At 37.7% G+C, this 12,060-nt stretch overlaps 1 protein-coding gene across 2 annotated transcripts in view; it reads right to left on the reverse strand.

Annotated features, from left to right (window-relative positions):
* LOC111150777 (NSL1, MIS12 kinetochore complex component) overlaps window positions 1-12,019 on the reverse strand; it is a 42,243-nt gene extending 30,224 nt beyond the window's left edge. Inside the window, exons 1-4 of one of the 2 annotated variants that reach the window (XM_022508372.1) lie at window positions 11,751-12,019; window positions 8,799-8,874; window positions 4,056-4,186; window positions 2,739-2,793 (exon numbers count right to left, since the gene is read on the reverse strand). In XM_022508372.1, coding sequence (XP_022364080.1) covers window positions 2,739-2,793; window positions 4,056-4,186; window positions 8,799-8,874; window positions 11,751-11,981 — 493 coding nt within the window. In that variant the 5' untranslated portion in view covers window positions 11,982-12,019. The remainder of the gene's footprint in view (window positions 1-2,738; window positions 2,794-4,055; window positions 4,187-8,798; window positions 8,875-11,750) is intronic. The other variant, XM_022508373.1, reaches the window with a different exon arrangement.
* Window positions 12,020-12,060: the final 41 nt, after the last annotated feature.

Raw genomic sequence — 12,060 nt, forward strand, 5'->3', positions numbered from 1 at the left:
ATACTATTTATAACAGCAAAAAAAGAAATAATCTAAGTGTCTTGCAACAGAGGAATGGATAAACAGTGGTTTATTCATATTCTGGAATACTATATATTAGCTCAATGCACAGAAAGCTTTGTGTATATACAATGTCAAGGAGGGGGAAGTTGCAGAATATGATCAGTATGATACAATTTATATAAAAATCTAAAAAATGAATGCCATACATTATTTCCAGTTACATATCTATAGAGTAAAAGAGTAACATGGACAGGAGCCACTCAGCTTGAAGATAGTAATTACTTCTGAAGTAAGAGAGAATAGAATAGAATAGTAAAAGAGTACAGAGAAGGTTTCAAGTGCATCCACAGGTTCCTAAAAAGGTCTGAAACAAATTTGGCAAAAATGTGAATAGCCCTTAAACATGGGTGGTAGCAACAAAGATGTCCATGATGTTATACTCCATATTTTCTATATGCTTGAAATATTTCAAAGAACTTTTAAAAAAATCAACTCTGCCCAATATACATATACAATGGAATGGGGAAAAAACAAGAGTGAACCAGGAAGACCTTCTAGAAAGTATGTGCAGAAATCCTGACTAAAATGATAATGATCTAGATTAGAAGTGATAATAGCAGGATGGAGAGAAACAGATGAACGTGAGATTTTCAAAGGAATCATTTGTAGTTTATTGATGGACTGGATATGAGGAGTTCAGGGAAGGAAAGCCTGACTTCTAACTAAAGCAAAAATGCAGATGAAGGTACCATTTACTCAGGGAAAACTGGGAAAAGAACCAGTTAAGGGCATGAAAGAATTGTTTTATGTTCATCTCTTACACTCAAACATAAGCTCTTTATAGGAGAATCTACTTTAACTACGTATACCTCAAAGTTCTTAACGTGACTGCCAAATTAATGTTATGCACATTGACTAAGTATTGCTTTTTGAAAACCAGAAAAACTTTTTAAAAATGTCAGCTTTCAAATAAATTTGATATCACTTAATATTCTAATAACAAGAAAAAATTTTCAAGAAGTTCCCACAAAACTTTCCAATGCAGATTATTCAGACTTTTAGGTTCCATACAAATGTATGCTTTCTATTTTCCTAAGCCATTTTAGTTAATTTTGTATGATTTTATCAGTTAGATGTATTACAAGTTAAGCAGTATTATAAGGTATGTTGTTTGTAAATGAGATAGGATTTATCAAAAGGTTATTATTTTTTTAGTTTTATTTATTTATTTGAAAGAGAGAGAGGGGACCTTAAAGATCATTAAAGTAAATTTGTTTTCCCTCCTAAGATTAAAAAGTTTACAAGTTTCTTTAGAGGATAATTATATCTAAAAAGTAATACTTGAGGCAAGGCGCCTGGCTGGCTCAGTTGTAGAGCATGTGACTCTTGGTCTCCGGATCATGAATTCATGCCCCACACTGGGTATAGAGTTTACACAAAAAAAAGAAAGAAACAAAGAAAAGAAAAGTAATACTTGGGTAATTATGATACCACAAGTTTCAACTATTATCTTCATATTGCTCAAAATCAAAACAAGTCTACTGCACTTTGGCAACTTCCCCTTTTTAGTGGGTCTAGGTCAATTTTTATTTGTCAAACAGAGTGAATGCTGTGATTTTAACAAATTTCTGAGTATCTATACACTTGTACATCCCCCTCTTGGTTAATCCCCATTGGCTCTGGGAGATTTAGAAGGGGCAGGGGACATGTTAGAAAGTAGTGCACAATGTGACAAAGATAAAGTATGCAAAACCGTAAGTTTAAGTAGCCCATACAAACGAATCAAGGTTTTAACTGCTCTTCTAAAAGTTCAGAAATGGTACTTAAAAAAAGAAGGGGGGGTGCACCAGTGTGTCTCAGTCAGTTAAACACCTGACTCTTGATTTCAGCCCAGGTCATGGTCTCAGGGTCGCAGGACTGAGTCCTACATCAGGCTCCGTGCTCAGCACGGAATGTGCTTGTCCCTCTCCCTTAGCTCCTCCCTGGCTTGCACGTGCACATGTGTGCTCTTACTCTCTCTAATAAACAAATTAATACAATCTTAAAAAAAAAAATGAAGAAATAAATAAATGGTATTTTTGAATGCCAAGGAAAACACCAAAAGACCTCTTAGGAAAATTGTTAAGAATTTTTAAATGTGTGAATAGGGCCATTTAAAAATATATATGATCCACAGTTTTAGCAATGCAAATTCTGTTGCTAGACTTACGTAAGATTTATCAATTTTATTTCTCAGTTTTAAAGGATGCATCTAAATGGCAACAGAATTGAGTTGAAAGGTCTATCGAGTATGCATATCTCTTCTTAAGCTCAACAGTATATTTTTATTGGATTTTATTTTGCAAACATTGAGAAACCAACGACGGTTTTCACACTGGGGAGTGACACCATGAATGCTTTAACAGTATAACTTGGGCCGTAATACAAAGCATGGACAGTATAGTAGCAGTGAGAAATGGGACGGTACTATAACAGAAGTTAGAGACTGAGATGTTGTAATAGTCCAGGTCAAGGGAGAGCTTTATAAAAGTCCAGATTCCTAGGACCTACTTCTGGAGATTACTGAGTCAGTACATTTAGAGCCAAGTTTTTATAATCTTAGAGAAGAGCTAAACACAGTAGTAAGTTAGAGCGTCGAAGGGATCCTTCACACTGACACCTTTAAAAGAGTATTAGGAACTCATAAAAATTACAAGCTGATGCTTCACTTTTACCACAAATGAGCAATGACTCACCTGGATCAGGGTCACATTTGAGGTCCAATGGATGTACAACAGGGTAGTACTGCTTCTAAACACAATATAAAGTAAGACAGATTTAATCACTTAATCCTTCATATAAACATTTCCTTCCCTGGGCAAGGCTGACATGGAATAAGATCTACAATTTAGCAAAAAGAAAGAGTAAACTGTTCCTTACTCCTGCCCAAAGCCAGCAGGAGCCAAAAATGTTTTCTAAAAGGGCTGCCTTTAGTATCCTCACCCCATCAATCCATTTTGCGTCCATTTTTAAACTTCCACAGCAGTACCTCACTTAGGCCTGCCAGCCTTCTTTCTTTTATGCAATACTCATTACCAGTTAAGTTTTTTTCCAGGAAAGAAGGGGGTAATAACAGAGAGAAAAGAAATACATTTTCAATGTTTCTCTTAGGGAAGCTTTAAAAAGCAAGGCTGAGTGGGAGAGGATAGAGTACGGTATTTTTTTGAAAATGCTTTGGAAGAAAAAAAAAAGAAAAATTCTGCTTATAATTTTTTCTCACAGAACAATGCCTGCACTGTCTAAAACAATTCCTGACCAAAAGCAACTGGAAGATTTAAATGTGAAAGTATGCTAATTTCAAAAATTAATGATAAGTAGTATAACATAATTTAAAGCAACATGTGTTTCTCCCTCCAGAGGCAGTGCCATTCCCAGCAAACCTACTCCCACACCATCATGATTTTTGGAGCAAAACAAATTACACACAATTTATAAAGCAAATTTCAGTGTTATGACAGGTATTCAACCTTTATCATCAATTTAAGCTAAAGAGGCCTTCTAGAATTTATAAACATGTACAAATAATGTGCCAAACACAAATGACACAAAGAAAGAAAAGGCTTAACAGATAAATTTATTGAGGTGCTTGGATGGCTCAGTCAGGTAAGTGTCTGACTTCTGGTTCTGGCTCAGGTCATGATCTCAGAGGTTGTGAGACTGAGCCCCAGGTCAAGCCCTGCGCTTAGCAGGGAGTCTGCTTAAAGATTCACTCCACTGCCCCAACTCAAATAAATAAAATCTTAAAAAAAAAAAAAAGATAAATTTTTCTTGCCTGTCTCAGAATTGTAAAGTTAGTCTTCTTTCCTCAAATTATATTTTAAAATCAGCTATGTTCAAATTCTAGTATAACTTAGAACTGGAAAAAAAAATCTTACGAGACAAACAGTAACTGAGTAAGAAAAGACAAAGAAAACAAAATGTCATGTGTGTCCACAGAGACCCCAAACTTTAATTTTTTTATAGTAAAACAGACATAAAACAAAGCTTATTATCTCAAAGATAAATCATCTTACCAGAATTTCTTGTTTTGCTTTTATGGTTTTGATGACACATTCAAGGATCTTTCTGGGATACTGCTTACGTTTTGTGGCTATATCTACTATGATTTCATCAAACTGATCTTCAAGTACTTTGATATCAGAATCTATTTCAAGAGACAAACAGTATCAAAAATTTCTTAAAACACATTGCTTATATTCTATATAGAAATGTAACAAGCTAAATTTAGAAAATACAAAATAATTGAAAACAAATATGGTAAGTTAATGGGACCCCCCCCTTTGGTGATTAATTCATTTATTTACTCACTGAAAAACCAATTACTGAGCACCTATGGGAAGCCAGGCCTAAATCAGAAAAATACAAAGATGAATATAACATGATCCCTGCTTTCTAAGCGCCTGGAAGAAACATAACTGCAAAACAACTTGATAAATGCAATTGAGGTCTGAACAAAATGCTATATAGACACAGAATAAGAGAACACTAACTCTACCTGGAGAATTTAAGACTTTAAACAGAAAGCAACATTTGAGCTAAGGCTTGAAATATAAATGTAAATCCACTGGATTAAAAAAAGGGACAAAAAAAATAACAGGAGGAAGCACTTTAGGCAGAGCAAACTGTATCTGCAAGATCACAGAGGTTTTGGGAAACTTTGTTCTAAAACTAAAAGTTCTACATGGCTGCAGGACAAAGTGTAAGGAAAGAAGGATGATAAAATATAAAAGAACTAGACTGTAAAGGGCATTTAATGTTAGAGTTTCCAACATGTTTTGACTTTATTATGTGCTGCACCAAAGCTGTGACAGTAGCAGGCAGAAAAGCGAAATCTGAAATAGACACAAATGGATAAATAGCAGGAAAAAGTAAGAGACACGGTGACTTTATACTTTGATTTAACTAAAACTCTTATCTGTTGCTTTCCTGGTTTTTTTTTTTTTTAAAGATTTTTTTATTTATGTATTTGACAGACAGAGATTACAAGTAGGCAGAGAGGCAGGCAGAGAGAGAGAGGAGGAAGCAGGCTCTCCACAGAGCAGAGAGCCCCATGCGGGGCTCGATCCCAGGACCCTGAGATCATGACCTGAGCCAAAGGCAGAGGCTTTAACCCACTGAGCCACCCAGGCGCCCCTGCTTTCCTGTTTTAAAATAGTGAATCTCAAACTCCAGCAAAATAATTACATGGGGAACTTGTCAGAAGTGCAGAAATTTTGATTCAACAGAGGCCTCTGGAATGGGGCCCCAAAATTAAGTACTCTAGATGAAATGAATGCAGGTGGTACATCAACCTTATTTTGAAAGTCGTCTTGAAGAATAAGTAGTTAAAAGTACTAAAGAACGGGGTGCCTGGGTGGCTCAGTCGATGACAGGTCTGACTCTTGATTTCAGTTCAGTCATGATCTCAGGATCCTAGGATCCAGCCCAAGTGTCTCCTTGCGCAGTGGAGAGTCTACTTGAGCATTCACTCCTTCTCCCTCTGCCCGTCCCCCCCCAAAAAACCTGCTTCTTACATGCACATTCACACCCTCACTCTCTCTCAAATAAATAAATCTCCAAACTAAACTAAACTAAACTAAACTAAAGAGCTAGGTCACTGGCTTAACTGGTCTCACATCATAGCTGTTCTGCTATGTCAGTCTATGCTAGAAATTTACCTATTTTATTAAGTAGAAGCTTCACTAAGAATTCTGAAACTATGATATTTATTGTTGGAAGCTTTCAAACATTGCTGACATATCAGCATATATATATACACACACATACATACTGGGTAAAGATTGATGAAGTACATCAGGTATATCTCATTCATGTAACAAATACTAAGACCAATTAAATTCTTTTGAGAGTATTATGAGAAAAACAATCACTGCTTACTTTGAATATTCATTTAGATGAGTAGCCTTTCCTAAATTTTAACTTACCATTTAAAAAGTTCAGTCATTAGCCTGAAATAATGTACTATTTCACAGTTAAGAAAAAAAAGTCTCCCAGCTAAATCTTCTATGGAGGAAAATGGTTTTTCAGCGCCACCTAATGATAAAACTATAAAACTGAATGTATAAACAATTTGAGCAGATTTGAGAGAAGATTTTGTCACCAATTTAACAAGTATTTACTGTGTACCTACTATATGCCAAGCCAAGTGCTGAAAAACAAATATAGCCCCTGCTCTTGAGAAACTTACACTTTATTTCTTAAATGAATCTGGTCAAGCCTGAAATCAAGTCCTTTCAGGGTAGCTACAGAGGAAGGGAGAAAGTTGTTTTCACTTGTATATTCATTTGTTCTATCCTTTTATTTGTTCACTCATTTCTACAATGATCCCAGTGAACAAAACAGACAAACCTCTGCCCTTGTGAAGCTTACTCACTGCTTCTATGTATTTGATCAGATACAAACCCTTTTAATCTCATCTGCAGAACCTTCTTCTCTCCTTTTCTCCTGTCTTTGAGCATGTTTTAACTGTCTCTTACTGTACTACTGCAATAACTTCCCTCAGATCAGCCCACCTTGAATTTCACCCCTCTCCAATCCATCCCCTACACGGGCAGCAGTCAGTGTTCTAAAATGCAAAGCTTTTCATGTAAATTCTATTTTAAAAATCTCCACTGGCTCCCCATTGCCTACAGGATAAAGTACAAATTCCTTAGCAAACTCTCAGGGCTCTTTGTGATCTGGCCTCAGCTTACCTCTGGTCACACCTGCCGTTAGTTTTCCCAATTCATTTCTGACATTTTCTAAACATATCACTCTTTTGTGCCTTTGCACATGCTGTTCTCTCTGCTTCAAATATCCTTCCTCCTTTTTATCCAGCATGCTGTCATTCATTAAATGCATTTAACAACAATCTACACTATTAGGTCTTATCCCCCTTCCTAAACAGTATAGTAAATCCCTGTCCATTTCTTTCCATTAACAATGAGTTCCTAAATAGTAAGGACCATGTGTTTTCATCTATGGCCTAGATTTGGTATGTCATTATCAAGTGTCAGGGAAAGCAGGTAAAATTACGGTATTCTGAACTATTTCCCCTCACAGTTATAAGGAAGAAAAGGGACAAAGAATAACCACACTCTACCCAAAATGCCAACCAATTAGAAAATACGTATCTTAATCTATAAATTGATGAATCAGATTGCTAAAGGCAGCGTGGAGCAAACAATAAAGCAACTCCAAGCTGACTTCACAGAACAAGAGTCAAATAAAGACACAGGGAAGGCCGTAGAGTTTAAAAATACTCTTAGGTGATTGTGATACACTTCCTCTCCTCTACTAATTGGCAATTACTCTGTTATTCGGGAAATCTAATGTTATTGCTTTTACCATTTCAATATATAAACCAGAAAGTAAATTTTGGGGACCTTGAAGAGATAACTATTATAATCCCAAGGGTTAAACATTGAAGTTTTCTGGGCAAAGTATTATCTTAATGTTGAGAAGAAAAATTATAAATACAGAGGGTAACCTGATGCGCTTGGAATCAGCTCAAGAGTGTAACTGGATAGCAAGTAATACCAAGCCGTGATACCAAGTTATGCTGGTCAGACTCTGTAATATGACCATGGGGAAAGACAAGATACTCTGACCCTCTTGTGAGGGTAGCCCTTCTCCTAGACTTTGCTGGAGAATTCTGACCCTTTTTTCACACAGATCATTTCTTTTCTACTAAATCTGTTTCCTTCTTACACTGACCACGGACCATTTTCTTTCCATTAAAATTTTGATTTTTTTTTTTAGATATGTCAACACCATTAGTTAGGGTACAATTAAGTCTGCTTTGAAAAAAGTATTCTGGGGTATCTTGGTGGATCAGTCCGTTAAACTTCGGCTCGGGTCATAATCAGGGTCCTGGGATTGAGCCCTGCATCAGGCTCCCTGCTCAGCGGGGAGTCTACTGCTCCTCTTCCTCTGCAGCTCCCCCGCTTGTGCTTTCTCGCTCTCTCTCTCCCTCTCAAATTAATTAATTAAACAACTATTAAACAGAAAGAAAGCATTCTATCTCTAAGGGGGTTTCTCCATATATTTACTTCATCCTTTACATGGTTGGAACTCTTAGAATTTAACTTCATACTTCTAAGGGTACTTCGCTGTCTACTATAAAGATCATTCGTAAAAATACAACTTGATTTATAAGGCTTTAATCACAGAAATTCTCTGGGCCTGTTTCTTCATCTGGAGATAGTAGTACAGTATTTTCCAGCAACCTACTGACAAGAATACTTTCAAAGACTAATCAGATGAAAACCTTATTGAGAATGCCAGATAGCATATATTAAAAAACCAAGGCAACTACTGTGTAGTTTGCCTCGGTAGCCTTCTAGATTTGTTTCCCTTTTCCCCCCCAGTGAAGGAAACTTTTTTTTTTTTTTGGTGAAGGAAAATTTTTAGAAGAAGGGACACTGAGGGGCCCCTGGGTGGCTCAGTCGGTTGGGCATCTGCCTTTGGCTCATGTCATGATCCCAGGGTCCTAGGACGGAGCCCTGCATGGGGCTCCCTGCTCAGCGGTAAGCCTGCTTCTCCCTCTCCCTCTCCCTCTGTGCCCCCACCCTGCTGTCTCTCTCAAATAAACAAACAAATAAATCTTTTAAAAAACAAGACTGTGCCCCCACCCTGCTGTCTCTCTCAAATAAACAAACAAATAAATCTTTTAAAAAACAAGACTGAAAATTAGGATTAAAAATTAGCATTCAAGATAAAATTAACTACAAAAATCACTCAGAAATTAATGACAGAAGGAAATTTAAATCACATACCCATAAAACTGTCTGAAGCTTCCTGCCATGCTTGTCCATTAATGCTGACATTCTCTTGCACAGCTGATTCAAAAGTCTGAAATAAATTCAGTAAATTCAATAAACAATACTTAAGTCACTGAAAATAACTTTAAATATTGAACTAAAACATTTTGGCAAAGTAAGAGCTTCAGATTTGTAATATAGAATATCAAGAAAAATAGATGAGCTTATTACTGTATTCTTTTCAATGAAGATTCCATTTCAATCACTGATTCTTCCTACATTTTAGCTCTGATAACCATTATGCTACATCTGAGAAAATCTGATGCAAAATTTATATACTTCTTTAATGAAGAAAAAATACAAGCTAACAAAGTTGAGCTAAGCTGAATCTCAAGGGTACAAGTACTACATATGCTGCTGAACAAGCAACAGTGTTAACAAGGGAAAAATGCTTAAAACAAAATAAAATTAATTTCTACTTCATAAAGGACTGTATTTTTTAGAGATGTACACGGAGGTACATAGAAATGAAATGACACGAGATCTGGAATTTGCTTTAAAATAGAAGTGCAGGGACGCCTGGGTGGCCTAGTGGGTTAAGCCTCTGCTTTCGGCTCAGGTCATGATCTCAGGGTTCTGGGATCTAGCCATGCATCGGGCTCTCTGCTCAGCGGGGAGACTGCTTCCCCCTCTCTCTCTGCCTGCTGCTCTGCCTACTTGTGATCTCTTTCTGTCAAATAAATAAATAAATAAAATCTTTAAAAAAAAAAATAGGAAGTGTGAAGGGACACCCTGCTAGCTTAGCAGCAGAGCACATGACCCTTTTAATCTCAGGGCTATGAGCTCAAGCTCCACCTTAGGCACGGAACCTACCTAAAAAATAAATAAAATAGGAAGTGTAACAAATTTCTGATAACTGTTAAATTTGGTGATGGATATACAGATGTCCACTGCACTAGTCTGTTTTTTGAAAGGTTAAAAATTTTCATAATACATTAAAAAATAAGGGACTAAGGGAATTTGGTTAAAATTTTAAATGCACATTCCCTATTACCTTACAATTTCACTCTTAGCAATGTATCCTAAAGAACTATTCTCATAAAAACATAAAAAGGATGTACTATGAATGTTTATTAAAACACTATATGAAATTATGAATTATTGAGGGGAAAATAAAATCTAACTTCAAATTCGGAAAATAGTTAAATACACTATATCCATACCATACAATATCTAAAAAGAATAAAGTATAACTCTACGTAACTTTGACAAATAGTCAAAGAAAGATTTGGAAGAGGAAAAAAAAAGCTAAACACATCAGCCTAACACCATTACTGTAAAAAACAAACAAAAAACTAAAACAACAAAGAGAGATGTAACGCCATAAAAAAGGTAGAAGGATTATAGCCCCCTGGACCCTCCCAATAATTATTTCCAGGAAGGAGGAGGGGTGGAGGAGAGGAATTCAAACTTTTGCTATATGCTGTTTTGCTGTTTTTTTTTTTTTACAACAAGAATGTATTTTACACACTTTGTATAAGTAAAAATAAGCATAATTCAAATAATGACTGATAATGAGTTAAAGTATACACTCTACACTTTATAAAGATTTTATAAAATACTTACTTCATATATGGACATTCAAGGATTATCTCAGAATGCAAACTGTAATATTCATTGCACAACTGTATCAATACAATTTTTTTAGAATATCCATTACACTGTCACGTGGTTTTAAATAAAGAGCTATGTCAACATAATTAAAGCCTCTGCCTTTTATCTGCTCTTGATATGAAACACAAGTGAATTCCTTGGTAGTTTGTTCAAATCTTTTTTCTTCCAACTCACTTTATCATCCACTAAGGTATAATAGGTTATAAGCCAAGATTAGCCAAGCTCCTCTTTTTCTGAAAGTAAATAGGTTAGCGTTTCTTAGAAAGGGGCAAATTCTAAGACCTTTATGCACCAAAACAGTCTTTTTCCAAAACAACTAAAAATGTCCTGAGGTATGTGTCTATTCTTGCCTTCCTCGCAAGAAGGTAGTGACAGTGTTACTGTACACAAAACGGGAACAGACTCACTACCCAGGGGCTGCTTTTATTCTTCTTCCATTTGGCGTTTATTTTTACTGTTTCACACTGTGGTCATGCTAACTCACAACTGTGCTGCACTATGAGCTTTTAAATTTATTTTCTACGGACAGATTGTCTGCTTCCTTAAGGCAGGTGCCAATCCCTCAATCTATTGCGTCTTTCCTTAAAAAACTAGCTTCTTGAGGGCTTTGCAAAACACGTGAGAAAGGAAGGGGAAATGTTAGGAGGTCCAGAGAAGTTACTAATCAAGACCGTTTCCTTATCTACTTTAGACTTGGAGGGAAATGTTTCCACTGACTGTACATGAAGTTCTAAAACAGGCCAAAGGAAAGACCAGTGGCTCGTCTGGTGACTGCCTGAGTTCCAGGATTACCCTTTCCTGGAGAATCCCTCCTTCAGTTTCTGTCATGCACCGTCCGACAGGGGAGCCACCGGCCACTCCGTGGTTACTGAGGCCTTGAAACGCGGCTAGCCGCAAAGACGAGCTCTGAAGTTAAGTCACCGATGTGAAAAGCTTCTTAGTACGAACAAAAGAAAAGACCTCGTTCGCTATTATTTTTATTACAAGTTAAAACGCTATCTTGGATAGAGCGGGCTAAATAAAACATAACATTAAAATCAATTCCACCTATGCTTTCTTCCTTCAATTTCGAGTCACACACAGGGCTCGCCTTGTCTCTTGCTACGGCCCGCGCTGCTCTAAGCGGTGAGTCCCCTGCCGACACTAGCGTCTATTTCGACCCTCGCGTTTCTCGGGCCTCTGCTACCAGAGCGCGCGGCACCGCTAACTCTGCGAAGCCGGCCGTAGGCTCTTTCTGAGCCTTGAGAGGGGCAGAGGGTGAGGGGTGAGAAGAGGTGGCGACTGCGCCCGTACCCACTGCACATCTCGCAGCGCGGGCTCCCGAATCTCCTCTGGCAGCGTGTCCCCGAGCTTTTTCACAAAGCGGCCGCACAGCTCTAGCATTTCCGTCACGGCGCGCTTCGAGGTGCAGCGCACCCGGAAGTCCTCTCGGGAGGTGGCGGCGGCCGAGTCCCCGTCGTCCGCCCCGGTCGCCCTCTCCACGTCCCGCGGAGGGGAAGGGACCACCACAGGAGCCCCCGCCATCTTCCCAGTTTGAACTGCGGGCGGGAGCTGGGAGCGGAAGGGCGGGCTCTCACTGGCGGAAGGAGCGCGCGTCCGGCCG

The sequence above is a fragment of the Enhydra lutris genome, unplaced genomic scaffold, assembly GCF_002288905.1.
Source record: "Enhydra lutris kenyoni isolate GAN:26980312 unplaced genomic scaffold, ASM228890v2 scaffoldscaffold24, whole genome shotgun sequence".
NCBI classification, from domain to species: domain Eukaryota; kingdom Metazoa; phylum Chordata; class Mammalia; order Carnivora; family Mustelidae; genus Enhydra; species Enhydra lutris.